This window comes from Penicillium samsonianum, assembly GCF_028829775.1.
Source record: "Penicillium samsonianum strain IBT 33392 chromosome Unknown utg000007l_segment0_segment0, whole genome shotgun sequence".
NCBI lineage: Eukaryota > Fungi > Ascomycota > Eurotiomycetes > Eurotiales > Aspergillaceae > Penicillium > Penicillium samsonianum.
Window position 1 is genome coordinate 4,908,245 of NW_026643265.1, and position 27,252 is coordinate 4,935,496.

The window sequence follows — 27,252 nt, forward strand, 5'->3', positions numbered from 1 at the left end:
TAGCAACAAGTGATACCTACATATAGTGTGGTTCTCCTAGCAATTAATGTGAAATTTAAGTATCAGACTCCTAATAGCAACCAAGGAAGCTCCTAGGATACTCTAGAGGAACCCTGGGATAAGTGACATCCACCTCCAGAAGGCCAGAATAGCCAGAATAGTTCTCGGAAGCAAGGCTCAACACAAGGCAGTTCCATGAGTAGACATTCATTCGATGGCGCTCCCGCATGAAACTATATACTTCATAATAGATATGATAAGCCAAACATTTCAGTGAACAAGGAACCATTGACTCGCCTGTCTTTCAAAGGATGGTAGAAGAAAAGTGAGATCTTCGCATTGAAAGAAATACAATTTCTAACCTTAGTTTCGACTGCCCTGAGAAAGCTGGTGGGAGTGATCGCGACTACGACCAATGCGCTATTGGAAATTGTCAACTTCAACGTGGAAGGCGAACAATATGTCTGTACAGTAATAGCGAGTCTCATTTCCCTTTTTTTCACCTTTCTTTACCCAGCGGCGGAAATTGACGATTTTCGGGCAGCTGGAAAATCTACCTGCCTTGGTGGCCACCCTCGACTACATCGCAAAAGCTCCTCTCCCGATGGACCGATCGTTGGTCGACAACCTCGATCAACGGAGTGTCTCAGCGTCGCGTCGCGGAGTGTTTCCGAATCTAAACAACTGCTCAGTCCTATCACTCTGCAACGGAGCACTGCGGTTATACCACTTCAGGGTATTGACGTGCCGTTCCATTCAGCACATACTCGCGGCGGGGTGCCTTCTACCGGAGCTTTTTGGAGGAACGCATCCGCGAGAGCGATGTCGACCCCAAAAGGCTGATCGGCAAATGGATTTCCAATTGATAGTTTCTTTCTTTTACAATTACCAATCAATGGCTCATAAATGATGATTCCCTGCGTACACACATCATTATCTCGGGCGCGGCTGCCGAGCTCCGCCGTCAGACATATAGATAAACGCCTTCAACAACGCACAGTAAATTACTTTCGCTCATCAGTCCTTAATCACACAGAATGTCAAGCACTTCTTCTACCAAGAATGCCGAGAATACAGAGAAGGGTCCCGATCCCCCACAGCCGACATGGATAGTAGAATGGGACGGCCCGAATGACCTCGAAAATCCCCATAACTGGTCCCAAAAGTACAAATTATTCGTCAGCTTTGTGCTCATTCTCCTGCCTTTGATAGTCAACATCGGTTCCAGTGTCATGAGTGGTACTGCTTCATCGCTGGAGAAGGAGTTCCATGTCAGCTCCGAGCTGGCAGTTCTTACCACCACCATGTTTCTAATTGTATAGCCCCCTTTTTCCACATCCCCTGGCACAACTTCCAAAGCTAATCAATTGTATTTTTCTACGTATAGGGGTTTGTTGCCGGTCCATTGATTTTCGGCCCTCTATCGGAAAAGTACGGGCGCCGATGGCCCATTCTCAGTGGTGTGGTGCTATTCGCGACCTTCTGCATTCCGATCGCCGTCGCACAGAATTTCTATACAATCTTGATCTCGCGATTCTTCAGCGGTGCTTTTGGTGCGTCCTCTATGGCCGTGACAGGCGGTGCCTTGACAGACGTGTGGAACACTGCGATCAGTCGCGGAATCTCGTTGGATTGCTTCGTTGCTACGGCCTTTGTTGGCCCCGTTATTGGACCCATTGTGGGTGATTTCATCACCCAGAGTTATCTTGGCTGGCGATGGACCATGTGGATTACGATGATTGCTGCTTATAGCTTTTCAATCTTTGCCGTGTTCGTCCTGCCTGAGACTTTCGGACCGACCCTACTCACGGCCAAAGCGGCTCGACTCCGCTTCGAAACAAAGAACTGGGCGTTGCATAGTAAGATGGAGGAGGAAAGTGAGACGACGATAAAGTCATTTTCGAAGGTATATCTCGTGCGCCCATGGAGTAAGTAGTGACACGGACTTTTATCATTTTATCTTCTGACCAGTCATATAGTTCTCCTTGCAACAGAGCCCATCATGATTCTGGTCACGCTATACATGAGCTTCCTTTACGGGCTACTCTTCCTCTTCTTTCAAGGCTTTCCCATCTCGTTCGTGGAGCAACGCAGCTGGAAGCCTCAGATCGGGTCTCTCTCCTTCCTGGGTCTGTTCGTCGGGATCATCATCGGGCTGGTGGGCATGTTCACTTGGTCCGTTACCATCTTCGCGCGCCAGGTAAATTCAACCCCGGGTAAATCTGTACCGGAGCGCCGCCTGCCACCTATGATCGTGGGCGCCATTGGACTGCCCATTGGATTGTTCTGGTTCGCGTGGACCAGCAACCCCCATATGTCCTGGGGCGCGGAAGTTGTTGCACCGGCGCTGGTGTCGTCGTCAATGTTTGCCATTTTCATCTCTGGCCTGAAATACATTGTCGACGTATACCTGATTTATGCGAACAGCGCGATCTCTGCCAATACGGTTGTTCGAAGCTGCTTCGGGGCCGGATTTCCTCTTTTTGCTAATGCTATGTACCACAACCTGGGATTTCCTTGGGCTACTAGTCTTCTGGCGTTTTTGGCTGTCGCTTTGGCCCCCATGCCAGTTATTTTCTTATTGTATGGACAGAAAATCCGGATGTGGTCCCGCTTGTCGGCCAATAAAACTTGAAAAGACGACACCAGAGAAGTTGCGGGGAATAATGTGAGGGTTGGAATCGTATTTTCTGCCTTGGTGGCGTTGCATTCTGATCTTGTGTGACTTTTACAGCTTCATGTGGAGTCTGTGATGTGTAATTAATCGGATTATTGCCGGGCCTTTCGTGCTGGAAAGCAAGGGTGTGTGCAGAGCTACCGGTTATAATGGCGGCTCAGATATAGTACAGCTTTCATGGCTAAGCGAGTGTCATAATTAATAAAGAAGTACAATTATGATTTATTATAAAACGTGTATTCTACGAGGCGAAATGACCTTCTATGAGCAAAGATTCAAAAAGTGCAGGGTCGAAGAAGTAATCCGGCGATGGAAACGATCCTAGCGGATATGGTTGCTCCTGGGTTGGATTATCCTCATTCTCCAGCCACTCAGTTGCAGAGTCATAACCGACCGGCGCATATTTTCCAGGATCACTTGAATCATTGGTCGTCGACGGGGTCGCCGGCAGCCAACTCTGACCCGCGTCGGAAACCATGCTAATTAAGTCGGTGCACCAAACGACCCCCTGATGAAGCTTCGTCACATATGCGCTGGGTCCTTGCTGATGATCTATGGAGCCCAGTTGGCGACGAAGGTTCATTATTCGTGGAATTATGGCCGCGGAGTCGACTTTACCATCCCCTGTGAGGTATCCCACACACAGGTCGTGGAATGCAACCAGCGGGTAATTCTGGAACATCCTGTGGACAATTTGTCAGCTTTGGGGGTCTGGATATTGGGGGTGTGAGGGCACTTACCGGCTCAGGACAAAGCAGCTGCTTGGTGTCACAGGCTCCTCGAACACATCAGTCATGATTTGAAGGGCCGAAACGGCATAATCGTGCGTGATCTGCCGTTGCTCGGCCGTCTGATCGCAACGGTGAATCAAACTTTTGCTGACATGATAACAATATTTTACCTCCAGCTGCATCAGACGTAGGCCGGGGTTGTGGGACAGCAGTGGAGGGATTAAAGGTAGAGACTCATCACAAAGACGTTGCAACCGATGCACTTGATCCCTGCGATAATTTCCTCCTGAGCGTACCGCTCGTGCTGAGTATAGGCCGATGTAGATTTCCTCCCAGACAGTCATCATATGTGATGCGATGGCATGGAGATGCATCTCAGGGGAGATCGCCGAGGTAGATAAACGGGGTTGAAACTCGGAGTCAAAGAAATGTAGATCGGGTGAATTGCCACTGAGGAAAACCCGGGTCTTGTCCATGCCGTATAGGATCCAATAGAGTCGCTCGCGGCATTGTAGCGTGCTCTCATCCATCCCCACGGACAGGTAAAGGCCCATCGACCGCGCGAGTTGACAAGCTGAGTAGCAAGCCCTTTCAAATACCGCGTTGGTAAAGAACTCTCGTGTCACCAGAGCCTGCAAAATTCAGTATAAATATTCTTATGTTTCACCTGTAGGGCTGTCTCTCTTACCAGCATGATGCGAGCCTGAATGTTGACCACAGTTAGCTGCGACAGCGCGTGCGGGTCGCCTAGGGCTCGACAACAGTTGCTCAAGGCGTCGGAAATTACCTGCGAGTTAGTATTCCACGGGTTGGTGTTGAAGCCAGATCTCCGGGCCACTCGGGCATCCAACTGCAACGTTAGCAGGACAATGCTGTTCAAACACACCAGCCAGGCGGGGTTGATGGGAGGGCCATCACATTGGAAACATTCTCGGATGGTGGCATATAAATCATCAGCCTCAAAAACTGGCACAAAGAAGTTTATGTGATTGAGGTAGCGATCGAGCAAGGAATACACGACATCCTGAGGAGGCGCCGAGATAGGTCGATGATCACCAGCAATGGGCTCATTGGTACACCTCTTTCGAAAAGGAAAAGTCTCATAATGACGCATTAGCGATGGCCGTAAGCCATCATTTTGCGAAATTTCCGCTAAGGGACCGCTGAGCGACGGAGACTTGACATGAAGGGTTGCCTTAAGCAACTTCTGCGAGGCGCGGAATAAACACAAAGCGGCAGGATAACCGTACAGATACTCGCTACTCTCCCCCGTCAAGAAAACCTGTCTTATTAGACTGGCGTTCGAGCTCCCTTTTCCCTCGTTGGCGTCTGGTCCATGTTGGTCTTGGGTGCTAGGCAGGGGGAATGACTCTTCCCTGGAAGTGGACTTTGCGGTCAACGACTCAACTTGTTGAGATAGGCGGATCAGCGATCGATCTACATGGTCCAACCGGCCGAGGACTGACGAGAAGTCATGCACCCTGTATAAGTTAGCCTTATTCCTCTTCGTATAAAAATAAAGATATCGCGAGGGGTTTGTACAGTTGCTTAGTTGGATTTGTCCTTTTGAACGAGGCGGAAAAGTCGCAGAAGACACCAGCTCTGCGACAGGTCGAACATTCTGGCTTTATGCGATCGCATCGAATCTGAAAGGCACTACATTACTACATGATTCATATATCTATTATAATGGTAAGAACGCTCACCTTACGCGACCGGCACTGATTGCAGGCAGGTGTTGTGGAGTCAACCCCTGGACTGAGACGGGAGCGCTTCCTGCTTTTTTCCATGATGAGAAGCACTTAAGATGGTAATTGTGATGGAAAAGAAGAAAGAGATAAATTGAAGCAGAATAAATGATAAACTCAGATGCTGGTGATAAGTGATGAATGAAAGGTGATGAGATCAACAGCGACAGTCGGGGCTCGGCACGCGAGGTCCGAAGGTCTTGCTATTAGTGTCATCGAACTGGTTCTCTTCATTGCCTTTCCCAGATAGCTTGGGAGATTCCTTGGGATAACCAATAAGTCATAAAGTAATGGAGGCTATTTCTCAAGGTATCCGAGAAGATTTATCAACTTGAGCTCCCAGGATCTACTATCGTCTCACTAATCCACTTTGCGGTAGTATCAGGTTCTTTTAGTTAATATGAGGTATTTTACGAGTGCTAGTTAGAATATCATAGGCAAATAGGCCGCAGATTTCGTCATGGGCAGATAATTCATCCAGTAGACATGACCGATCTAGACTGCCTTGCGGATGTTTAGGTCGCTAGAGCTAGGAGCAATGGCAGGCAACAGGAGCGATAGTCCGTTAGAAATCAATCAAAAAAATTCAGAATAAGACGCTGAACTGTATTTACAATCCATTCAATTGGGGGGTTTGAGATATTCCTAGATATTGTAGAGCCAAAAATTGAGGGCTGGATCTTTCCAGCAACTTTGTAGAGACAGTATCATGGATGCGAGACTCTACGAGTTGAATAAAGGCATAGCCGCAAAATAGTAATCCCAATAAACGTGGTCCCACTGTGCATTTGCCTCCCAGCTGAAGGTGAAACAATTAGGATCAACCGCCACATTGATGAGGCCAGCCCTTCGTTTGAGGGGATAACGGTCAAGAGTGCTTGGTGAACGACTGCATTTGGATGAGGCTAGCGTAGTGCATTTATTGACCAGGTGAGGTGAGCTGCTGACTTAAGGAGTGAGCACTAAAACGGAAAGGGAAAGACATCTCGCGCGGCCTAAAATCCGGTGTATATGTACCCTAGATTCCAAAGCCCCCGAGGCGTGGAAGGTTACCATCAACTATGGAAGCAGTTGCATTTTATTTTATTTCTGGGACTAGGAAGAGCATTTATCAGATATACCCCATTCTTCTGTGGTGGCTAGAAAAAGATTAGGTAGAGTAGTATCAACTCGAGCTAAGGGTTACCGTTCTATTGGTACTTCTTTGACATAGACCATCGTGCACTCTGATCGTGGAGAATCTATAAACAAAGGAGACTGTAAAAGAGCTCTGGACTTAGGGAGATTCGGGAGAAAAGAAGAAGAAGAAGAAGAAGAAGAAGAAAAAAGAAAGCCTATGCGGATATATGCACGGATGAGCTGTTGAGGCTTTAACTAAGCGCTTCCAACATAGCGGACTTTCTGGCGCTTAGAAGTACGTGGGTTAGAGAGGTTTATCTGTCATACTCAATGAGTTCGATAAGCAGGCTCACGGCCACACCTATTGCGATATTGCGATCTGGCAGCTTAGTGCATGTGCATTCCGGTGGATACACATTGATACTAGTTCGGATAATCCTGAGCCTTCCCCCCTTTCTCTCTCTTGCCTTGGATTTTATTAATGTACTGCCCCTCTGTTGCGGTTCCCTGTCCATTGCGCAAAGTTGCGCAGTAAGCACGGATTGTATGTACAGGATCAATCCAAGATATGTCGCATGCCCATGTAATTGGGTTATCGGTGAGATTTTATAGCTACACATCGCCCGAATCCCATTATGGGAATGGTAAATGCTACCCTAGGTTTCCATACAGTAGAATTCGAAAACAGTTTACCCCTTAAGAACACACACATTGTTTCTCGGCTCGTACCTGAAACAGGTATAGTCTTTATTTAGAAAAGCCGTAAATTAATGTCCACTAATAGTCTACTGTTGGTTACAGCTAGACCACACTAAGATAAGTCCCGTCTCGGGTACAAGCCGAGAAACAAAGCGCGTATTCCTGAAGGGTAAACTGTTTTCGAATTCTACAGTGCAGGTGTAGGCACTAATTGTCCTGAACAAAGCTTAGGTTTCCATATAGAATTCTTTGGCTGGATATTATACGCTGGATACTACACCCTGGATTCCAAAGCCCTTGGGTAAGCTACTACGAAGTTAGCGTACTCTGTCATCTTGACTAATTTGATCCTAATTGTCAGCACGAGGATAGAATCTCTCAATGTCTTTCTACGAAAAGTGTATATTGTGAAAAGAAAATACCTCATTCTACTGTGGTGCTTAGACAAAATGGATACGAGCATAAATTCTCAAATTAGCAGTTGCCGTTGTACATACATTCCTTAAACTATGATTCCTTAATTGTTATAAAACCCATGGCGCTTCTGCCATTCTATTTATTTGTTACTATACTCTTCCCTATTTTTCTTTAGTTGAATAACAGCGGGATTGCATCCATCATATTCTTGCTCTATCATAATCCTCGGTTTTTCGCCAATATGAGGACCCTCCATTGCCTTCCTGTGGCTTTGATATCACTTATTTCGTTCGTGCAAGCTCAAAGTCCTAATCGCCCAAACGATCTCGACTTCACTGCAGCCCAAGCCGAGGAGCATAATTGCGGCCAGACCTGCCAGCAGAACCTACGGGAATTCGAAGAATTAGACCGTCAAGTCTTTGGCAATGTTCCTTACAACTATGAGTTTTACAAAACCGCGACCAACTTCACGAAGTCACAGCCCGGGGACATGTTGAAGCTTGAGCAGCAGAATGCATCTGCATACGATATTCCTCCTGGAACCTCGTTATGGTATATGCAATACACATCTGTTGGAGTTGATGGAGAAAAGGTACCGTCGACTGCCTTTGTTGCACTTCCCTACACAGAGCTTCCAAATGAAAAACTCCGTCTGGTCGCATATGCCCATGGAACTATTGGAGTTGTCACAGCCTGCGCTGCATCATCATCTTACAACGGATTCGACTATCACTCCTGGCAGCTCCTCACAGCTCCCGGGTATGCTGTGGTTGCCACGGATTATGCGGGCCTAGGAAACAACTATACTTCTCACAAGTACGGCAATCCAGTCCTCAATTCTGAAGATGCTTATTTCTCAGTCGTTGCTGCTCGGAAGGCCTTCCCAGGAATATTTACTGATGGATGGGCATCTGTCGGGCATTCCCAAGGAGCTGGAACTGTCTGGGGATTGAGTGAAAACCCTCGGGTCGCTACTAAGGAAAGCGGAGAGTACCTCGGAGGAGTTGCCATTGCTCCTAGCTCTAGATTGAATGATCTTCTCACAGCTGTGCCGCTGAATGTGGGATGGGGCTTTGGCAACTTGATCGTGCAAGTATTCCAAGCTCTGAATTTCCCGATCCAGCCGATTGTTCTCACCCCAGACGCCATGGCCCGTTACCCACTTATGGAAGAACTCCAGCTTTGCGACACCGCTCAAGCCGAATTAAATGCGGATCTCCCAAATCATGGTATTGTGGACTTCACGCCCGCTGAAACCCAACAAAATCATGACGCTTTTATCGCATTCCAAAACAAGTACGGCGCCGCCACCGGTAGAAAAGGGTACAAGGAACTTCTCGTTGTTCAATCAATCGATGACGAGGTTGTGAATGTTACTGCTACAAAGGAGGCGTACGACTATGCATGCAAGATCGGCAACATCGTTCATCTTAGTTTATATTCGGGCCTTGATCACGATGATTCTATCGCCGCCTCAGCCCCAGAGTGGCTAGAATGGCTTGACAAAAAGTTCAGGAATGTGAAAACTCCAAATGAGCATAAATGTGTAACGGAGACGAGGGTTGTGTTGCTTGATACTTTGAGCTGATTTAATCTCGCAAATCCTCAACGTCTTCTGTTTACAGGTTACCCTTGTCTCTTCTTTCCTCTTCCATTGCGAATGGTTTCTTCATTTCAATCAACTTTCTTTCTCGTCGCCCATTCTCCCAAGGAGCCCTATGTTTAATCTCTGCCATAGTTAATTGAATTCTATCTTTGATCACAACCAGTAAAATCCACTTTCTGGATCTATTCAGTCGATGTGGCAGTGCGGTTATAAATCCATTCAAGCACATACTCCTACGGTCTTCCTCCGGTTGTCTCTGTTAAACAACCTGCATCCCTGGTGGGAAAAGCTATTACTGGGTAAAATCTCCGCCCGGAGATATCCAGTTCCCATCGCGCGGGGCAATCTGCGTTTCTACAATTGTCACTTCAGGCGACGGGTTAGTATATCATGAGCGTCTCAATTTTGAAAAAAGCCATGACGCGCGCACACTGCATTGCCGGTCGTGTTACCACTTGCCCGAAATTTCATCATGCGATAAGTTCAGGGCTCTCCTTTGCATAACGCTGACTGTTCCGGAATTTCCACGGGAGCATAGTATGCAAATCTCGGTCCCCGAAAGCCAGGTAATGTGATGGTACCAAGGGAAAGCCATGTCGCGGGTACATATACGCCGGATTTATATACATCGGATTTTATATACATTGGATTTTAGGCAGCGCGACATGGCTTTCCCTTTCCGTTTTAGTGCCCATCCCTTGCGGCTTGTTGCTCTCTAAGTAAAACTAAGCGCGGCTTTAAGTATTATTGTTGGGGCTACTAACTATGGGGAGAGAGAGAGAGAAGAGGAATCATGATCTATTCAATCTATCTAGAGCAGGGGATTTATACCCTGCCAAACAAAGAAAGGCTCAGTCTGCAAACAAATGGAGGCATCAATGAGATGACTAGACAAAGGCATCAATGGGATGACTGACATAGTCCAACAATTATATAAGTATCAAACTCTAGTGACTCGGCGTAAGTGAAGATAATCAAATTGTTGTGAAAACTCCATGTCAACCAAAAAAATTAGTTACCTAGTACCCGGTCCTTGCCAAGTAACCCTACCCCCTTCGGGTGTTGGGTTACCACACCGTAATGTAAACTCTTGCTCAATGTAAATTTTACACCACCCACCATTTTTACTACCATTTTACATCCTACCAACATGCCGGAAAAAAACCCAGATTTGGAGAATACCCTTGCAAACGTTCTCTCTGCATGGCATGCTCGAAAAAAACCAAAAATAGCCCCATTGGCGCGAGAATTCGGCGTTCCTTACAATCTGTTGTATAACCGGGTTCACGGTCGGGGATCTCGTTCGACGCGCCGTCCTACCAATTCGACATTAAATCCGGATCAAGAGCAAGCCCTAATTAGCTGGATCACTATATTAGATGATGCTTGCTCTCCACCAACTGCTAGAATGGTAGAAGGGTGCGCTAATTCAATGATTCAACGCGCCAATGCGGAAGAAAACACGTCGCGTCCGCCGGTTGATAAAAACTGGGTATACCGGTTTTTAAAACGTATCCCACCTACCCATAACCTTCAGTTTATAAAACAAAAACCAAAGGAAAAGAAGAGAATGGAGGCTGAAAATATTGGCTATCTGACTACTTGGTACCAGCGCTTAAACCAGTATATCGAAAGCAACAAATTAAGCCAGCGGGATATCTACAACTTCGACGAAACTGGCTTCCAAATTGGCCAAGGAAAGCCTCAAAAAGTCGTTTCAAAAAGCCAGACTCTATTTTCACCAAATGGAGGTATTGCTGAGGGTATTACCGGCATTGAATGTATTGCTGCCGATGGCTGGAAGATGGCACCTTGGTTCCTAGTTAGGGGTAAATTCCATATGGAGAATTGGTATAAAGATACCAACCTTCCGGAGGATTATACCCTAGTAACTACACCATGTGGGTATACTACAGATCAAACTGCAGTTCAATGGCTTCGCGCTTTTCATCTAGCAACTAAGGATCGTACTACTCGGGGTAGTAAACGCCTTTTGTTAATGGATAACCATGGATCCCACCGTACTCCAGAATTCATCAATTTTGCAGCGGAGAATAGCATTATCCCCTATTGCTTTATACCCCATACGACGCATATCTGCCAGCCGCTAGATAGCAAGCCTTTTCTTGCTTTAAAGCATTGCTACCAGTCTAATAACAACGCTGTTGTTCAATGGGGTGGATCGGTGGACCGAAAAGCGGATTTTTTTCGAGAAATTGTATCTGTTCGCAATGCTCTCACCACCCGAGTAATTAAGTCGGGATTTGCTAATTGTGGCATTTCCCCATTTAACTATGAAAAGGTGCTTAATCCGCTTGAAAAAGTTATGGATTACGGGGATGATCTAGTTGTCTTTGGTGAAGACGACGGATCAGAGGTTGATTTTCCTAGCTCTATTACCAATTCACCACCCCGTGGAATCTCTCGTACAAACGAGAGTACGCGTAAATTGGAGGCAGATATCGAATTGCTAGATAGCGAGCTTTATGCATCTATTCAGCACCGAGCAAAGCTACTATGCCGGAGTGCGCGAATTTCAGCGGAGCTAGCTACGCAGCTTGCTAAGGACAATACCACCCTGTTACGCCATAAAGTCCACCGAGATGCCCGTATTACCAAGCGCCAGATCAACCTAGGGGGCCCCCTTACTGCTGGTGATGCCAATCGAATTATCCGGGCGCGAGAATCGAAAGAGCAGGTGCAAGAAGAGAGGCGGTTGAAAAAGCGGATTTCGAAGCCATTAACTACGGAGGATACACCAACCCCAGCACCCCGTTTTATTCCATGGATTCCACCAATGGATGATATATCTACTATTTGAGTATTTGTTAGGATTTTTTTAGATTTTTATAGGCGTTGTACGTTGAGAAAAATGCAAAAATATTTCATGCGTTCTTTAAAATTTACATTGAGCAAGAGTTTACATTACGGTGTGGTAACCCAACACCCGAAGGGGGTAGGGTTACTTGGCAAGGACCGGGTAGCAGCGAAATAATGAAACTAGATTTGACCATAACATTGTGCTTTTTGTGTTTTGGTTGGCTCTCATTAGGATACCTTTATATCTTTTGTACGACTGTTTGAGTCGTACTTTCTTACTATCGATGTCCACCATAAACCAGGAAATTGATCAATAATAGATAGGAAATTGGCCGAGGAACTTTCCAATATGTTAGCGTGTGTCACCTGCCATCTTCTGCGTATACATACCTGCATCGGATCATTGAACCGGAGCCCGATATCCAAAGAGCTGATGGTCTCCATGTCGCCCTCCTCCAGATCAAATGCGGTCGATGTCAAATTTAAGCTCATCCGTTCGACGTTGGTGCTTCTCGGGATGACCACAATACCGCGTTGGGTCGCCCACCGGAGAAGCACCTGCGATGGTTCTTGTTGCACCCGTTCGGCAATCGAAACAATAGCCGGATGCTCCAGGAGCGACAAAACCTTTCCAGGTGCGGTGTTTTCGGCCTGTGGATACGACAGGCCTCCAAAAGAAGAAAACGCCATAACCGCGATGCCATTCTTCTGCGCAAATTGGACCAGATGATTTTGGGCCAGGTATGGGTGATGCTCAATCTGCAAAGCCGCAGGCGGAATCCGTGCGTAGCGTAGAAGATCCATTAATAAGGAGCCCGAGAAGTTGGATACTCCAATGCTTTTAACGGAACCCTGAGCCACCAGCTTTTCCATTGCCTGCCAGGTCTCTTGGATGCTGGCCGTACCAGGCTCCACACGATTCTCCTCATAGAACCACCCGGGGGGATAACGGACTTCTGGCGAGACATATTTCAAGGCAATGGGGAAATGCATCAAATACAGATCGAAATAATCCACCTGCCAATCCGCCAGTTGCTTTGAAGCTATTTCTTCCACTCGATGTGCTTCATGGAAAGTATTCCAAAGCTTTGAGATAATGAATAGATCCTCTCGTTTCACCAATCCATCCTTGATTGCGCGAGTGATGCCTTCACCGGCTCCCGCTTCATTCCCGTAGTCTGTGTTCATCTGTCAGCAAAGCGCATAATACCAACATGGTATGGAGTGCAATACCGCAAGCACCATCGAAAAGCCTGTACCCGGCTTTGATGGCATTATAGACGGCGTCGGCGCAGGAGTCATTGTCGATTCTCCATAGGCCAAACCCAACCAAAGGCATCGTTTCGCCACCGCGACCGATCGAAATGGAGCTCATTTTGGTTTCACAAATATAGTTCGTTTTCTAGGGAATGTTGGACTCGATTTCAATTTGTGCAGGAGAAAATAAATTGTAATACACCCTTTACAAAGCGTAGGTGCTTCTCTTATACCTGCTAGAAACAAAGATATCCAGTGGAGATCACACCCACCTTTTTCCGAATCTGGTCCCCGTGGATTACTCATAGAAACTCATTTCGCTTGGACCTTCTCCGAAATATCATGATGTCATTTTGCTATAGATCTATAATCCCGATCTTATCTCCGTCTCTTCATATTCTTCCTAGCCAGGTACCTGCATGACTAGCCCATGGTCAGTTTTTGCATGCAGTTCACCTGTATTGCCAAGTATCAATTACAATATTGTAAGTTATCATAATTTCTGCTACCCGAGTCACAACTCTCGGCCACAATTTTAGTAGCCACAATTTTACTGCGAGGAGAATTCGATGCTAAATGTATTTGAAGCGTATACAGTATCCGGACTTTCCTTCACACATTGAATATAACAGCAGGCACTAACTAGCAAGAAATGTCTTTGCATTGTTTGGCATCTGGCACTAAATCAGTAATAACCGATATTGTACTGAGTTTTGGTTCCAGTGCACTCCTTTTCATACATGAGCTCGGTCAATGCTGCACAGAAATTTTGAAGAAATGCACTTCCGAAGGACTGTCTCCTTGGTTATAGTTTCCGGCCTTAAAATAACTCAAGGGTGAATTTAAATTGCCCAAACTCACAACTTTGGCAGCGCCACCGTTGATACTGACGGATAGGGTGCCATTTTCATATCGAATCTCGTAGGTGAACGTCTTGCCCAAAGCAATGTTTCCCATTGATGTATAGTACTCAGTGCCGCCTGACCGCGATTTATGCACTCCGATCGAGATGTCGCCGTTGGATTTATAGTACAGCTTTGCCACTGGAAAGCTTGACACGCTCGCATCCATGTGGATCTGCCCCACTACTGTGCCATGGTTGCTATTATCAGGTTTGGGCACAGATACCGTAGCACCTAGTCGGTTTTTCGCGGCTTTTGGATCCCAGCTCGACGGATTCTGCTCTCGAAGCTCCGTCCGACAGAATTTGGTGTTTGGTGTTGTCACGCATCCAGAGGAAGAGGGTGAGCCGGGGACCTTCATGACCAAAGCACCATCTCCACTCTCCGCGAAGAAGTAATCATGTCCAAGATCTTGGTATCCAGAACATCCTTGGAGTGCTGAGCTGGAAATCGTTGTTGGGCTGCCCGGATTCCCAATAGGCAGCTGGAGTTCCCAGGTGGAGAAGTCGAAATTTCCACCGGGGGCGCATTGAGGGCTGAGATCTCTATGCTCCAGACTTCCAATTGTTCTGCCTGGAACAGCAGAAGCCAATATGAACATAAGAGCAAGAAGTCTGGTAGGCATTATGTTGGTATTCCGATGTGGATGCAATGAAAAAGCAGTGGACCGAATTAGAGAGGATGTATGGCTGTGGTGATGATGTTGATGTTACTTATATATCTACTGTTCAGATCTAGATAGCTTGGAGCACACTGTCATATCTGTAAGAAGAAAACTGATTGGATTCGCGGAACAGAAATTCCCGTTGACCAATGTGACGCTGAGTTTCAAAGATAATTTTTCCTTGAATCTTGATCGAGTGCTGTGATCTATCAAAACTTTTCGGTTTCTTCAAGTCTGCTTGATTGGTGGATTATTCCAAGTTACGTGAATGTCATGTCATGTTCCATCCGGGGAAGAACGACTTATAGGAAATCTGGGGATCCAGAACCAGTCATCATACCACGACTCCTATGAGATGCCTCCCAACACCGCCAAGGCAACAAGCTGCCGCCTGTGGGGAAGGTTTGGGGAAGGTTGACCCCGAGACCGGCGAACGGACCTCATTCAAATCCAAATTGTTACTTGATGGGGTAGATGGGGTAGGATCAACAAACAAATACAAAAGCATAAATGCACAGTGAAAGTTGGCGCTTTTCCGAATCCGGCAGTTGCTCAAATGGGGCAGCGCCCTCTATAAATATTTGGTTTCTAATAATATAGAGGGTAAACAGCTCCTAGTGCGGTCTTAAGCGCAAAAATAATAAGACTGGTGTTGAAATAGGCATGAAAAAAAAAAGAAAAACCTGCGATAGGCACTGGCTTCATGTTCGCCCGGCGCAGCTTTCAGCAACGGAATGTACATCGCGTTCGATTACACCACCCCCGGGTTTTTCTCCTCATATTCTGCCCTCCGAAATAATTAACTGCCGCCTGTTCATTCGTTCGTACTGACAAAAGTGCGCGGAAATTCGTACTTTTGACTATAACTTTCAATGGACTGTCAATGGTCATTCGTGCTAAAAGCGCACCCATCGTTTAAAAGAGTGCGGTAGCTTCAGGTAACATAGCTGGCTCGGGGACTGCGAGTTTCCTTCAAATATAATGAGAGCCAATATATCTGCCCAATACTAGTTTGCCATTCGTGGTGGACATCAATCACGCAGAACGTCGCGCTGTTTATCTTTTCACCTGAAAAAGGATCAACCAGGTAATCTCCTGTTAAATCGTCTCGAATCGGATGTGGACAATTAGTTATTCAAAAATAGATCGTTAAGCCCTGGCCGTCTTGTGTGCTGAGGCCTCAGTGGGTCTCTAATTGAGACACTACTAGTCAGTTGCTCCCCAAATGACCGTTATAGTATAGCGAATAAACCGCTATTGAGATTATTCAATTCTGGTTTTATGTGGCATTTGATTGGTGGAACATTTACATGTTAATGGCACAACTTTATTTGGAATCAGGACTGGATTGAATCCGGGGAAGTGGCTTGAGTTCGACCTATATAATGGGGATGGCGTAGTAATGATAACCATTACAACGGGAGAACATTAGGCACGGTTCCTATATCTCAATCAACGTTTCATACACCCCCTATTCTTTTGTCATGCGTGTTCCATACATATCCTTTCTACTCTTGGTGGCCAATATTGTGGTCGCCTTGCCCAATCCTGGACATTCCAACTCCCGGAAGGCTCCTGACACTGTTGTCATTGATGGCTCTCGCCTCGTGGCTGCACAGGCGCAGCTTAGTAGAGGCGATCACAGTCTCGAAGTTTCCTTGAATCGTCTCGTTTCCCAAGCCGATAGTTGGCTTAGTCAAGGCCCCTGGACAGTTACTTCAAAGACCAAGGCACCTCCAAATGGCACGATCCATGATTATGCCTCTCAGGCGCCATACTGGTGGCCTAATCCCAACACTTCAAATGGCTGCCCCTACATTCAAAAGGACGGTGTGCGCAACCCGGAAGTGGACAACTACCCAGACAAGATCAACTCTATTAAAGTATTCAACTCAACATACATCCTCTCACTCGCATGGTACTACACCGGCAACCCGAAATATTCCAATCATGCAGCAGAAATCATTCATACTTGGTTTCTGGACCCTAAGACGGCCATGAACCCTAACCTCGACCATGCGCAAATAATTCCTTGCGCCAACACTGGCCGATCTATTGGTATCATAGACTTCTCCCAGGACTATACTGAAGTGATCGACGCTGTCGCTATCCTCAACGCTGGTGCCCCCGGATGGACCGAGGCATACGCGGCAGCATTCCAAGAATGGAACAAAAAGTTTCTTTTATGGCTTGCGTACTCCCCGTTCGGAGTCCAAGAATCCAGTGCAACGAACAACCACGGCACTTTCGCAAACATGCAAATCACGGCCCTTGCCCTCTTCACCGGCAACCATTCTCTTGCACTCAACAAGGCGAAGCTCGCAAAAGAATTCATCAATAATCAAATCACACCCAACGGCTCCCAACCTCAAGAACTTGTGCGCACGCGGAGCTTCCACTACTCCAACTTCGACCTCACAGCACACCTACGCTGGGCTTTAATCGCACGGAAACTTGGAGTCGACTTATTTAAGTACAAAGGCCCACAGGGTCAGACGCTGTTCAAGGCAGTGAACTTCCTAGTGCCGGCGGCGACCGGTGGCGTGAGTGATTGGGCATATGAGGAGCTGCAGTTTACTCAGTATGCAGCAACGGATAATATCCACGCAGCGGCGCAAGAGGGCGATATTACGGCAGAGGCGGCAGTGCAGAAGTTGCTACCCCCTCCTGGGGGTGATATCTTTTTGTTGAGGCCGGCCCCGCAACAGTTGGACAATATTAATACAACTTAAGTGGCGAGCAAGGTATTTCCTCCGTACCCCCAAGTGGCGTTTCCTCTCGCTCGTCTACAGCTGAAGGCGACACAGATGGTGTGAGCAGTGTGCCAGAAAGCGGTAGCAGGGACAGATCGGTTTTATTAGTCTCTCGAATAGTCCGGTATAAGAAAATTATTTAATCTACCCTGCCTCGACGCTTTTTCATACTTAGATTATGATCTAATATCTCGCGATAGCGTCGTAAATATTTTTTTGCCTACACGGAGCGCATATAACTATAATCAATAACTAGATTGTGGGACTATCCATGGTGGGAAATTCAAGTTTGTATGACTAATTCACCAGCTTGTCAACTAGTTAACTAGGTACATATGTATGTAATGAAATACTCAGTGAGCGGGACCCTAAGCGCCCTCATAAAGCGGCGGCACTCCGATCGGGAAAATCGCTACCGCGGCTTGAAATTCGGTACATACCGCTACATATATAGTAGCCCCGGAGGTGTAATATTTACTTACATTCTTGTGTGAGAGAGAGAGAGAGAAAGAGAGAGAGGGATAGGTGGATATCGACCTTGAATCAACTGATAACCATTCGCTTTCAATGTAACGTTGATAAATTAGTCTGGCCCCAAATTAAGAATTGGGTTGGTTAACGTCATTGTACATAAAAATAGATAAGCACCCATCAGATTCGTTTCGAATATATCAAGCATAGGAGAAGTAGTTCCAGGCTAGCGGCAGTTTGGCGTACATGCTCCTAGCAATACAGGGTTAGTTTCTGTCGATGGTGTTCCATAAACTCGAAGGCCGCACCCAGGCATCTAACTAGTACGTAGCTACCGTGGTTCTCCTATATAGGCTTGCTGTTAATATGCACAGGTGAACATTAAATCTCAAATGAAGTTAATATAATCTGCTGTTGATACTTTTCAAGGCTCTATGTCTATATTGCAAAGCATGGTAACAGGAATGATATTTCCATGGAACAAAATAAAATCCCAAGCAGGGCAGGATATCACTCTGTTCGTCGGATGCTAATGCCACCATGCCACCCAACCCAACCCTTCTCAGTCGGACCACGAAGAAGACAAATAACCAGCGCCGCCCCAATAAACGCCAAGTTAACACTCCCCGACAGAATCCACCCACCTTGACTGTAGAGACGATTCCCAACAGAGGTACCCATAAGCTGACCACAGAACACGCCCATCATGTATCCCGTGTTAATCCGATTCCGCGCCTTGGGCGCAACACTGTAGATCGCAACGCGATTGGCAACCTGCGTCATCTGCAGACCGAAATCCTGCAGCGCAGCCTGGATAATTGGGCCCGCGACAGTATACGTGCCTATATAGGTACCGACGCTAACGCCGGTGATCAGAATGCCGAAACTGACAAGGATGGAGAACTGCGGTACGAATTTGTCGATCATGTAGCGTGAGAAGAATGGACCCAGGAACATAGGTGTAAGTCCTGCCAGAGAGAATAGTCCGATTGTTAGGGTTGGGTAGTTGTAGGGATCGCCGGATAGCAGGAAGGTGAGTGTTGTCCAGAAACTGGTGAACGTGGCCGAGAGGAAGAATCCCATGAGAGTTGCCTGCACGAGCACTGGGGATGTCCAGTAGTATCCGATGATGGAATACAGGATCTTGAAGTAGGAGATGTCGGTGTTTGTTGATGGGTAGTCCGGCATGAATAACCATAGAAGAGCGAAAATGAGGAATTGGAGGCCTAGTGATAGCCAATATATATTTCGCCAGTATGAGTATTCTGCGACTATACCTGAGAGCAGGCGGGCAAAGAGAAGGCCAAGGACGAGTCCTGAAGACACGATTGATAGGGCTGTTGCACGACGAGCTGGGGGGACGAGATCTCCGACGAGAGGGAGCATGACTTGCTATATAGATAATAAGATTTGTGTTCAGGCGAGGACATCGGATATGTTTGTTTAGAACCACTTACTGGAGTAACAGTCGTGACCGAAGATAGATAACTTAGAACAAGGAATACCTCGAATGACTTGGTGATACAGACACCAATCCACAATGTCGCAGTAACAAGCGTCAACAGCAAAACGAAGTGCCTTCTCCGAACTAAGTCCCCAAGAGGACAAAGAAGAATTAACCCCGTCGCATATCCAGCCTGGCTGCAGGTCGGGATCAGTGAGGCTCGCTCATGCGAGACATTGAAGTATTGGGCAAGAACGTCAAGAATGGGATGTGAATAGTAAAGATTGGCAACCTATACGACTATATTAGCAATGACTGTGGCATATTTCGATCATTTTCTATGCCATACTGTGAAAGTTCCCGAGAATGCGAACAGAGTATTCAAAGGCAAGCCGAATTTACTCGGATTCTCTATATTCCATCGACATCGCGGCGGTGTCCATAAAATGACATCGACAAAGCGTCTCCAATACCTGTGTTTCCCTATTGACTCTTCTGTCGAGCTTTGAACATTGACATCATGGCCTTTTTCGTCTTCACCAAACCCCTGGACCGTGGGGGAATTGGAGTGTGCCGAGGTGATCGGCAATAGTTCTGCAGGGCGTTCAATTTGGGAGCTGGAATGCTCTCCCACTCTTTGAGTGTTTTCTGCAGTCATTTGCTAGTGATTGGGATTTTATGTGGCCGTATGCGCTCTTTTCTATCCCAATGACTCAATGACATCAACGAGGCCGAAATATATAAGCATTGAGTTCAGGGGATTTATGCGAGATAGGGCCGAAAGAACTTGAAAGAAATAATTACGTTGACCTGTAGATTAGGCATGTTTGAGCCAGTAATAAGCCAAAGTCGTAAGGCTTATATATTACGCGAGATCAATGGATGTTGATTAGCAAGAATCTCAATTTAACCCCATTTCCGGATGCATTTCCGCGCTCCCCCCCACATTCCTGCGGTCAGATCCGCTGCCAACTTTACCTACCCTATAGGGATTTTGATATATTCATATAATGGCTGCTTTGAATAAAAATGGCTTGTAAATTAACTGGATAGTCTTGATTTTGAGGTTTTCATTCATATAATACACATTACAAAACGAATATCAATTTTTTGTAACTGTTTGAAAAGTAGGCCCCGGTCGTAAAAGCATGAACTAATATCAGATGACAAGCCATTTTTCTGTAACAGCCTTTGCCGTCTCTGCATTTCCGCTGAGCACGTGAATACACTGCAGTGCATAGGCAGCCTCGCGGGAGAAATCCTCAACGAGAGGCTGGCCAGTGGGCGATGAAGTCTTTTGGGGTTGGCCATCATCGCCCATAACCACATCAGCATCATCTGTTGCAGATGTTGATTCTTGAAGAGACTTTTGTTTGGCCTGTTCTTGAATTTGCTCGCCAAGTTTCAACACCCGGTCGTACCCTTCGACAGCAAGATGGGCCAGACCAAGCGAGTGCCAGACACGAGCGAAATTGAATTCCATCTCCTGTTTTTCGGCTAGGAGAGTTCCCGGCTTCTCCCGAACGAGCCGGTATTCATGCATAAAGGACAGTCCTTGCATGATGAGGTAGTGACGATTCTCGGATTGTCGTTTGAGAGAGTGGTGGATGAATGAGAGTGCGATGGAGAGGAGAACGGCCGGGTTTTGGTCATCTATGGCGTATGCTCGGAAGAAATAGTTTAGAGCGGGATAGAAACTGTTTCCGGAGTACAGCATGTGGCCATAGAGCACAAGAAGAGCAATATCTAACGATTTTGCGGTGATGGGCTCACCGGCTTCGTCCCGTGTGGATAGAGTGGCGCGCTCTTTCCAGACAGAATGCCGTATGGGTCGAGGGGTATCTTGTGGCATAGTAAAGTCTATCGCCTTGACTTGGCGAAGCATGAATTTCATGTTTCCAGAGGAATGGAAAAGGGATCGGTGAGGGTCGCCACATAGGTGGCTCAGCATAGAGAAAAGTCGATAAGTGTCGGTGACAAACTGGTATTCTTTGATAAACCAGCGAGCTTCGTTGGCCAGTGTCTCTTCATCTCGTGCGCGGAGCGCGCATGCTATAAAGGTGTCAGTAGATAATCACTGGTTAGTGAATTGAATGAACGCACTGAACCAGCAAACATGAATCAATCGCGACTTAGGCTTAGAGTGCAACCAGATGCTTGCAAGCGCCGCAGAATCAAGCGTCTCATAGGCTTCTTCTTGCTCGCCTTGTTCTGCTACGAGTAGAGCGTACTGCAAGAATATGTCAAGCCACTCATCAAATGGTATTCCATGGTAGTCAGTGGGGATGGCGCCCTGCAAGGGCTCCTCCGAGACACCACCTAGATAAAACGTTAGCATGGTGTGTACGGATGTACTGACCGACGTGACATACCCATGGTTTCTTGAAGACGGCCCGCCATTTGCTGCATTTCATCCATCAATTTGCCATTTTTGGTCTGGTTTTTGGGTTTTACACCAGTCGAATATCCCCTAAAGGCAATACTTCGATCCATCGGATAGAATGCCCGATTGTTCCGGAAATCTCGCAATAGAGCATCGGCAATGTCCAGCCAATCCTCAATGGCTAGAGGGACACCGTCTTTGACTTGGGGATTCAACTCCAACAACTTCGCATACAAGAACTGAATATCATCAGTGCGAGTACCTTCGCCAGGTTGCGCCCGTCCTTTGCCAGGGGCAAAAGGAGCTGCGGTCATAAGTGTTGCTGTATGTGTCGGTTTGGGTGCAATTGACCGGAGGGGTTCTGATCCAGCCATCTTGAACTCTATGGCAAGCTGTTCAAGTCTGGTGTCCTTTCTTCTTCCCCGGCTGCGATTTTCCTGCCGACCGATTAGCACTGCCTCGCCGACATACTTCATAGCCTGTTCGCTCATCCCGAGGCTCTCATATAGCTTCGCTAGTAGTACTCGCGACTCCATATGACTAGCATCGTGTTCAGCGACGAGTAGATAACAGCTTTCAGCATCTTCCATCTTGCCCAGCTGCATGCAGCAATCAGCCATGGCCATGAAGAAGCTGATATCGGCATGTTCAGCGGTCTGCTGAATGGGCGTATAGTATCGGAGTGCTTCTTCGAAGAGACCGGCTTGTTTTAGAGCATCTGCCACTTCCCTGAAAAGATCACCATAGTCGAAGATCCGGGCACCTTCAGAATCGTCGTCTGGGTTAAGCCATTCAAAGTGATGCTGGTTGTATTTTGTCAGTACTTTTATTCAATCATCATCGCTACCTGGGCCCAAGCTCACCAATGCCTCGTTATGATGCTTGTCGCCCATTTTCAGGCGGAAAACACCCATTTTTATCCGAAGCTCCAGCGGAAGACCAAGCCCATACGACTCTCGAGGCCACTGATCGGGCAGAAAACCATCGGTTTTGATGCGTCGAGGCGAATCATCAGCGTCCCATTCTCTGTCGTCATCCCCGTGACCGTCCCACACTGAGTCTTGTCCGCGACCTAGAAGCCAACGTGCAAGTATTTTCAAAGAGATGAGCCCTTCTTCGGGCTGATGGAGATAGCCAAAAAGTTCAACATAGATATTGAGATCCGACCAGGTGAAGTCAGAGGCCTCAGGGTCGAGAGATAGGTAGTAATCAATGCTGTCCGCATAATAATCTGCTGCTTTTTGTACGTCATTTAGATCAATGTACGTCTCTGCAAGGTGGCGCAGTGCTCTGGCACTGTGTGGACAGTCCTTGAGTAGTCTCTCATACTCAGCCGCGGCTCGGCCATTGTGACCTAGCTCACGATAGATCGCTGCTCTCTGGAACCGAATGTTGGTATTGCCGGGGCTGACCTCGAGGATGCGACTGTAACAATAAGCAACATCTTGCAATGCAGACTGCCGATTCTCTCCGGCGCGATCCAAGATGAGCCGGGCAACTTTGACCCAGACACCGGGATCTTTCGGCCTCGTATGAGCTCCGTTGAATAAAGCTGCCAGGGCTTTATCATTTTCTCCTTGTGCGAGGAAGATTTCCGAGAGCAAAGAATGGGCAGCAAACATCTCAGGATTAATCTGAATCGCCTGCATCACGAGATCAGTGGCCCGTTCGTAGTCTCCATCAATGAAGGCAGAAGTAGCTCCCGAATGAAGATGCTTGAATTCCGGACTGGGCTCCAGCGGCTTGCGTGGTCCTCTTTTGATGCCCTTTCCACCGCGAGCGCCCCATCTTCCAGAAAAGCGCCCACCTCCACGGCGGCGGCGCCTGCTGGCGCCTGAATGATCATCGTCATCATCCTCCGCTGGTTCGTCTTCATCAGACTCACTAGGATTGTGTTAACTAAAGTCAGACATGCGGTGGATCATCATACATACCTCTCGCTTTCGTCTTCGGATAAGGCAAAGTCTTCGTCCGACACGGCTCCTTCGCCAGGCACGGGAGGATACGACACTGGGGGATAGTCCTGACCGTCATATTCATCCGGGTAGAAGTCATCAACCTCTTGCTCTTCTTCGACTTCGCCTTGGCCTTGATTGGGATCTTGAGGATATTGATTGATGCTGTGGGGTTGAGTTTGTGGATTTTGGTCCCCAAACAAACGAGGATCAATCACCGAGGCAAGCATGTCCCCGACATCAAAAGATTGTTCATTTTGCCATGGATACTGAACAGTTTCATCGATATCCGGATATGCCGACTCTCCCTCCTGCATTTCCTCATCCAGAGGAATCCCGTCCGGATAATGCTGGGAACTCATGGCCACTGACGATTCAAAGCTCAATAGAAAGTGGTTTTCACTGTTGATGAGAGCTATAGCTTGAGACAATCATCAAAAACGTGGATCACCAAAGGAAGTTCATTATCAATCCAATATAGTTGGAGTGCACTGGATCTAGGAACGTTTCAGGTCTGGGCTCGGCAGATATTCATAGTAACTGTCTCCACCAGGCTGAAGAAAATATTCAGATTTGACCAAGATGAGCAGGATGTTTAGGAAAGAAAAGAAAATATAAGTCCCTCAAGACTAAAACGAAGAGATATGGAGGAAGTCAAGAAGAATGTTGAGGTTCTCCTCGGTGAACCCGTGATCTGCCTGAAACAGAAAAGCCTCTTCCACCAAACTTCTTCATCCCCAACTTTCCTCCTCTTCTCCTCTTCTCTCTCTTTCTCTCCACCTAACCTCTTCTCTTCCCGCTTTTTTCTTTCCTTTTCCTCTTTCTTTGGGACTCGGCTTGACTGTGTTTGACACACTATTGCTTGTCTCAATTTCCTTTCGTTCCAGGCCTTAATTTTTCTATCTCAAATTTCCGAGGTGCAGCCCACTGGACTGGTCTGTGCCATCGTCTTAACGAGAGATCTGGATCTTTTCAGCGTCGTCTGATACCTTAAGGATCTTAGCCTGGATCCTGGTTCAAGGACTTTTTGATTTTATTTGTTACGCAAACTCAGCAGGTCCTGCAGGTGTTTTGCAGTAATCATTTCCCCCACTGTATTTACTAGTCATCCTCTCAACACGTCGCCTTAAACCATGGCCAGTCATATCATTGGCAATCGGAACAGCACTCCTGAAGCATCAAATTCAACTCTTCGTCCTCCATCCTCATCGCGAAACCTCGGATCGCACCAGCTGCGGGCGTCGGCAGACATGTCCGGGTTTCCTTCGCCGCTGTCCGCCCGAAGCATCCGTCCATCATCGGAGGTCTTTTTCAACCAACAAACCCAAGGTCAGAATGCGACGGAAGATGCTTTGGACCGTGCCGCTCAACAATGGCTTGCGGACATTGATCAGTACGAAACTACATTGGAAGAAATGGCAGCTGCCACACTTGATCAGGACTTTAAGGATGAACTCAGTGCCATCGAGCAATGGTTCCGTGTTCTGAGTGAAGCCGAGAGAACTGCGGCCCTATATGCCTTGCTGCAGCAGACCACTCAGGTTCAGATCCGGTTTTTCATCCAAGTCCTGCAGCAAATGTCTCAGGGTCACCCGATGTCCGGCCTGCTCTCCCCTGCCAACTTTGGCGAAAAGGGTATGACAAATTGTCCACACTACCTTTTCGGATGTAACTAACCTACTTTCCGTCTTGTAGATGCCATGTCCAGCCGTCTGAGCGATGCTATGTCGAAGCTTAATATGGACACCTCCCGGAACTCCCTCGGACGACCCCCGCCATCCCCTGGTGCGAAGCGCAACTCTGTCCTCGACCCTTCTACCATCAATGCGATGTTCCCGGATGCTGCTGCGGCCATTGCGAAGAAGAAGGCCGAATTCACCCAGCAAACTGGCAACGCACCTCCCTCGAACCGCAATAGCGCAGTCTTCGATCGTGCCTCTTTCGTGGCCCCGACCATCTCGGCACCTGACAACAATTCGGATGGCCTGGGTCAACAGTGGGCTCAGCGTGGTGTTTCAGACACGCAGCCTCCGATTGCTCGGCCCAAGTCATCCTCCGGACACCAGCCTATGGGCCAGTTCAGCCAGCCCTCTGGCATGCGCTCGCCTCTCCCCCAGACCGCCAATATACCCGCTCCCGACATCGAGCCTCCCCTGCTTTCGCCATACAACGTCGGCAACCACAGCTGGGCGTCAATGACCAACACTCCGATGACTGCGACTTTCGGTCAACAATCGCACCAGAACCCCAACACCCACGCGGATATGGTGGCCAATGCCACGGCAATGAAGCTGGCAGCTTTGTCGACAGTAAACAACCGCATTGCTCTGGATGACGCGCGCAAGTACCGCCGTGCTCGCTCCAATGATGGCCAGGGCAAAAACTCGCATGGAAACCCGATTCTCTCCCAGGGCTTGGCTAGCCCAGGCCTGGGCGGACAGCACTTGGTGGCCGGTCAGCTCCTCAATACTCAGCAGCTGGCAGCTCTGCAGGCTCAGCAACAGGCGGCCATGGCTGGTAGACGGTCTCGCCCAACATCGCCCGGCATTGCTATGCACGGCGGTGGCTTGACCCCTATGGGCTTCACCTCACCGCAGAACAATGGATTCCTGGCTGCATATGACCCCAACAACCCTCTTATGGGCAATGGATTGGGCTCTTTGAACATTGGGCAGTTTGGTCTAGGTAGTGAAGGCTACCTGTCAGACCACTCGGAGGTTACACGAGGCCGCTCTCCGCGGGGTCGCCGTGGCAGCTCGAAGCCGCCCGAGGACCCCACAGACCCGGCTCTTCTGAAGGATATCCCCAGCTGGCTGCGATCCCTCAGGCTGCACAAGTACACCGACAACCTGAAGGACCTGCAGTGGACGGAACTGGTCGACCTGGACGACAAGGCCCTGGAAGATCGCGGTGTCAACGCTTTGGGTGCACGCAACAAAATGCTAAAGGTAAGCGTTGCTTGATATTTGATTACGATCATCCACTAATATTTCTATTAGGTCTTTGAGCAGGTCAAGGAGGCCCGTGTCGATGGTAAATTCGAAAATCTGGTTTAATGTGATATTTGAATTTAAAGTCAGCGACATCATGGAACTGGCATTTTCTTTCTGCTTTGTTTACAGCATAATCAAGGACATGGGGATTTGAATGTATCAAACGCTGTGATGTGAACGGATTCATGAGAAAGGCTCGGGATTATTGAACATTGGATTCGGGTTAATAGTAGATATGAACATGATTGATTTGATTTACGTTAAATACTCTCCTAAATAGTGTGCTGTTGAATGTAGTGTAATATACCTTGGGGCCAGTCTGAAGCATTGGATCTGGTAAGAGACCATGTGGCCCGTGCACTTCTAGAAACTCGCAGCCATTTCCGACCTCCGTCTGTCCAAGCCGAAAGCTGCTGTGACCACCCCTCCACGAGAATATCCTATTCCGGTGCAACAATTTCATCGCCATTGAAGAGCAGAAGCCCTGCAATCTTGGACAAACCCAACAAACCTCCGCTCGAGACGTGATCACTACTCGCGACGAATACCGAGAGCCATAGCTCGATCTCAATCCAAACATCAACTACACCAGATCGGGGAATAAAAGAAACCA

The 27,252-nt window shown here is 47.6% G+C and overlaps 11 protein-coding genes across 11 annotated transcripts; 6 read left to right on the top strand and 5 right to left on the bottom strand.

Moving 5' to 3' along the window:
- Positions 1–1,037: 1,037 nt before the first annotated feature.
- On the top strand, positions 1,038–2,635 carry N7471_012745 (MFS transporter; the record flags this gene model as incomplete). The annotated part of the gene is made up of 3 exons (XM_057285464.1): positions 1,038–1,316; positions 1,388–1,928; positions 1,980–2,635. 3 exons carry the CDS (start codon positions 1,038–1,040, stop codon positions 2,633–2,635), a joined length of 1,476 nt encoding a protein of 491 aa, XP_057131730.1.
- Positions 2,636–2,918: 283 nt separating this feature from the next.
- Positions 2,919–5,198, bottom strand: N7471_012746 (uncharacterized protein; the record flags this gene model as incomplete). Its single annotated transcript, XM_057285465.1, has 5 exons — positions 2,919–3,360; positions 3,418–4,040; positions 4,097–4,889; positions 4,951–5,054; positions 5,115–5,198. The coding sequence occupies 5 exons, from the start codon at positions 5,196–5,198 to the stop codon at positions 2,919–2,921; spliced, it is 2,046 nt and encodes a 681-aa protein (XP_057131731.1).
- Positions 5,199–7,632: 2,434 nt separating this feature from the next.
- N7471_012747 (putative secretory lipase) lies at positions 7,633–8,979 on the top strand (the record flags this gene model as incomplete). The annotated part of the gene is made up of 1 exon (XM_057285466.1): positions 7,633–8,979. The coding sequence occupies one exon, from the start codon at positions 7,633–7,635 to the stop codon at positions 8,977–8,979; it is 1,347 nt and encodes a 448-aa protein (XP_057131732.1).
- Positions 8,980–11,323: 2,344 nt separating this feature from the next.
- Positions 11,324–11,818, top strand: N7471_012748 (uncharacterized protein; the record flags this gene model as incomplete). Its single annotated transcript, XM_057285467.1, has 1 exon — positions 11,324–11,818. One exon carries the CDS (start codon positions 11,324–11,326, stop codon positions 11,816–11,818), a length of 495 nt encoding a protein of 164 aa, XP_057131733.1.
- Positions 11,819–11,972: 154 nt separating this feature from the next.
- N7471_012749 (uncharacterized protein) lies at positions 11,973–13,262 on the bottom strand. The gene is made up of 3 exons (XM_057285468.1): positions 13,051–13,262; positions 12,208–12,995; positions 11,973–12,157 (listed from the first exon to the last, which is right to left on the bottom strand). Exons 1-3 carry the CDS (start codon positions 13,190–13,192, stop codon positions 12,128–12,130), a joined length of 960 nt encoding a protein of 319 aa, XP_057131734.1. The 5' UTR covers positions 13,193–13,262; the 3' UTR covers positions 11,973–12,127.
- Positions 13,263–13,824: 562 nt separating this feature from the next.
- Positions 13,825–14,601, bottom strand: N7471_012750 (polysaccharide lyase family 7 protein; the record flags this gene model as incomplete). Its single annotated transcript, XM_057285469.1, has 1 exon — positions 13,825–14,601. One exon carries the CDS (start codon positions 14,599–14,601, stop codon positions 13,825–13,827), a length of 777 nt encoding a protein of 258 aa, XP_057131735.1.
- A 1,523-nt stretch (positions 14,602–16,124) lies between these two features.
- N7471_012751 (alginate lyase family protein) lies at positions 16,125–17,317 on the top strand (the record flags this gene model as incomplete). Its single annotated transcript, XM_057285470.1, has 2 exons — positions 16,125–17,221; positions 17,251–17,317. The coding sequence occupies 2 exons, from the start codon at positions 16,125–16,127 to the stop codon at positions 17,315–17,317; spliced, it is 1,164 nt and encodes a 387-aa protein (XP_057131736.1).
- A 1,057-nt stretch (positions 17,318–18,374) lies between these two features.
- Positions 18,375–19,966, bottom strand: N7471_012752 (MFS transporter; the record flags this gene model as incomplete). The annotated part of the gene is made up of 3 exons (XM_057285471.1): positions 18,375–19,256; positions 19,322–19,600; positions 19,658–19,966. The coding sequence occupies 3 exons, from the start codon at positions 19,964–19,966 to the stop codon at positions 18,375–18,377; spliced, it is 1,470 nt and encodes a 489-aa protein (XP_057131737.1).
- Positions 19,967–20,467: 501 nt separating this feature from the next.
- Positions 20,468–24,008, bottom strand: N7471_012753 (tetratricopeptide repeat protein; the record flags this gene model as incomplete). Its single annotated transcript, XM_057285472.1, has 5 exons — positions 20,468–21,360; positions 21,412–21,627; positions 21,681–22,494; positions 22,555–23,575; positions 23,626–24,008. The coding sequence occupies 5 exons, from the start codon at positions 24,006–24,008 to the stop codon at positions 20,468–20,470; spliced, it is 3,327 nt and encodes a 1,108-aa protein (XP_057131738.1).
- A 771-nt stretch (positions 24,009–24,779) lies between these two features.
- N7471_012754 (RNA-binding protein VTS1) lies at positions 24,780–26,702 on the top strand (the record flags this gene model as incomplete). The annotated part of the gene is made up of 3 exons (XM_057285473.1): positions 24,780–25,281; positions 25,342–26,594; positions 26,646–26,702. 3 exons carry the CDS (start codon positions 24,780–24,782, stop codon positions 26,700–26,702), a joined length of 1,812 nt encoding a protein of 603 aa, XP_057131739.1.
- Positions 26,703–26,874: 172 nt separating this feature from the next.
- Positions 26,875–27,167, top strand: N7471_012755 (uncharacterized protein; the record flags this gene model as incomplete). Its single annotated transcript, XM_057285474.1, has 2 exons — positions 26,875–26,918; positions 27,017–27,167. 2 exons carry the CDS (start codon positions 26,875–26,877, stop codon positions 27,165–27,167), a joined length of 195 nt encoding a protein of 64 aa, XP_057131740.1.
- Between the last annotated feature and the right edge of the window lie 85 nt (positions 27,168–27,252).

Excerpts from the sequence above, each read along its gene's own strand:
- N7471_012749 (XM_057285468.1), bottom strand. The coding sequence starts at position 13,192 with ATGAGCTCCATTTCGATCGGTCGCGGTGGCGAAACGATGCCTTTGGTT. Across the intron at positions 12,996-13,050 it reads GCTTTTCGATGGTGCTTGCG|ACTACGGGAATGAAGCGGGA; the intron begins GTATTGCACTCC and ends AGATGAACACAG. Across the intron at positions 12,158-12,207 it reads GGTTCAATGATCCGATGCAG|TTCCTCGGCCAATTTCCTAT; the intron begins GTATGTATACGC and ends CATATTGGAAAG.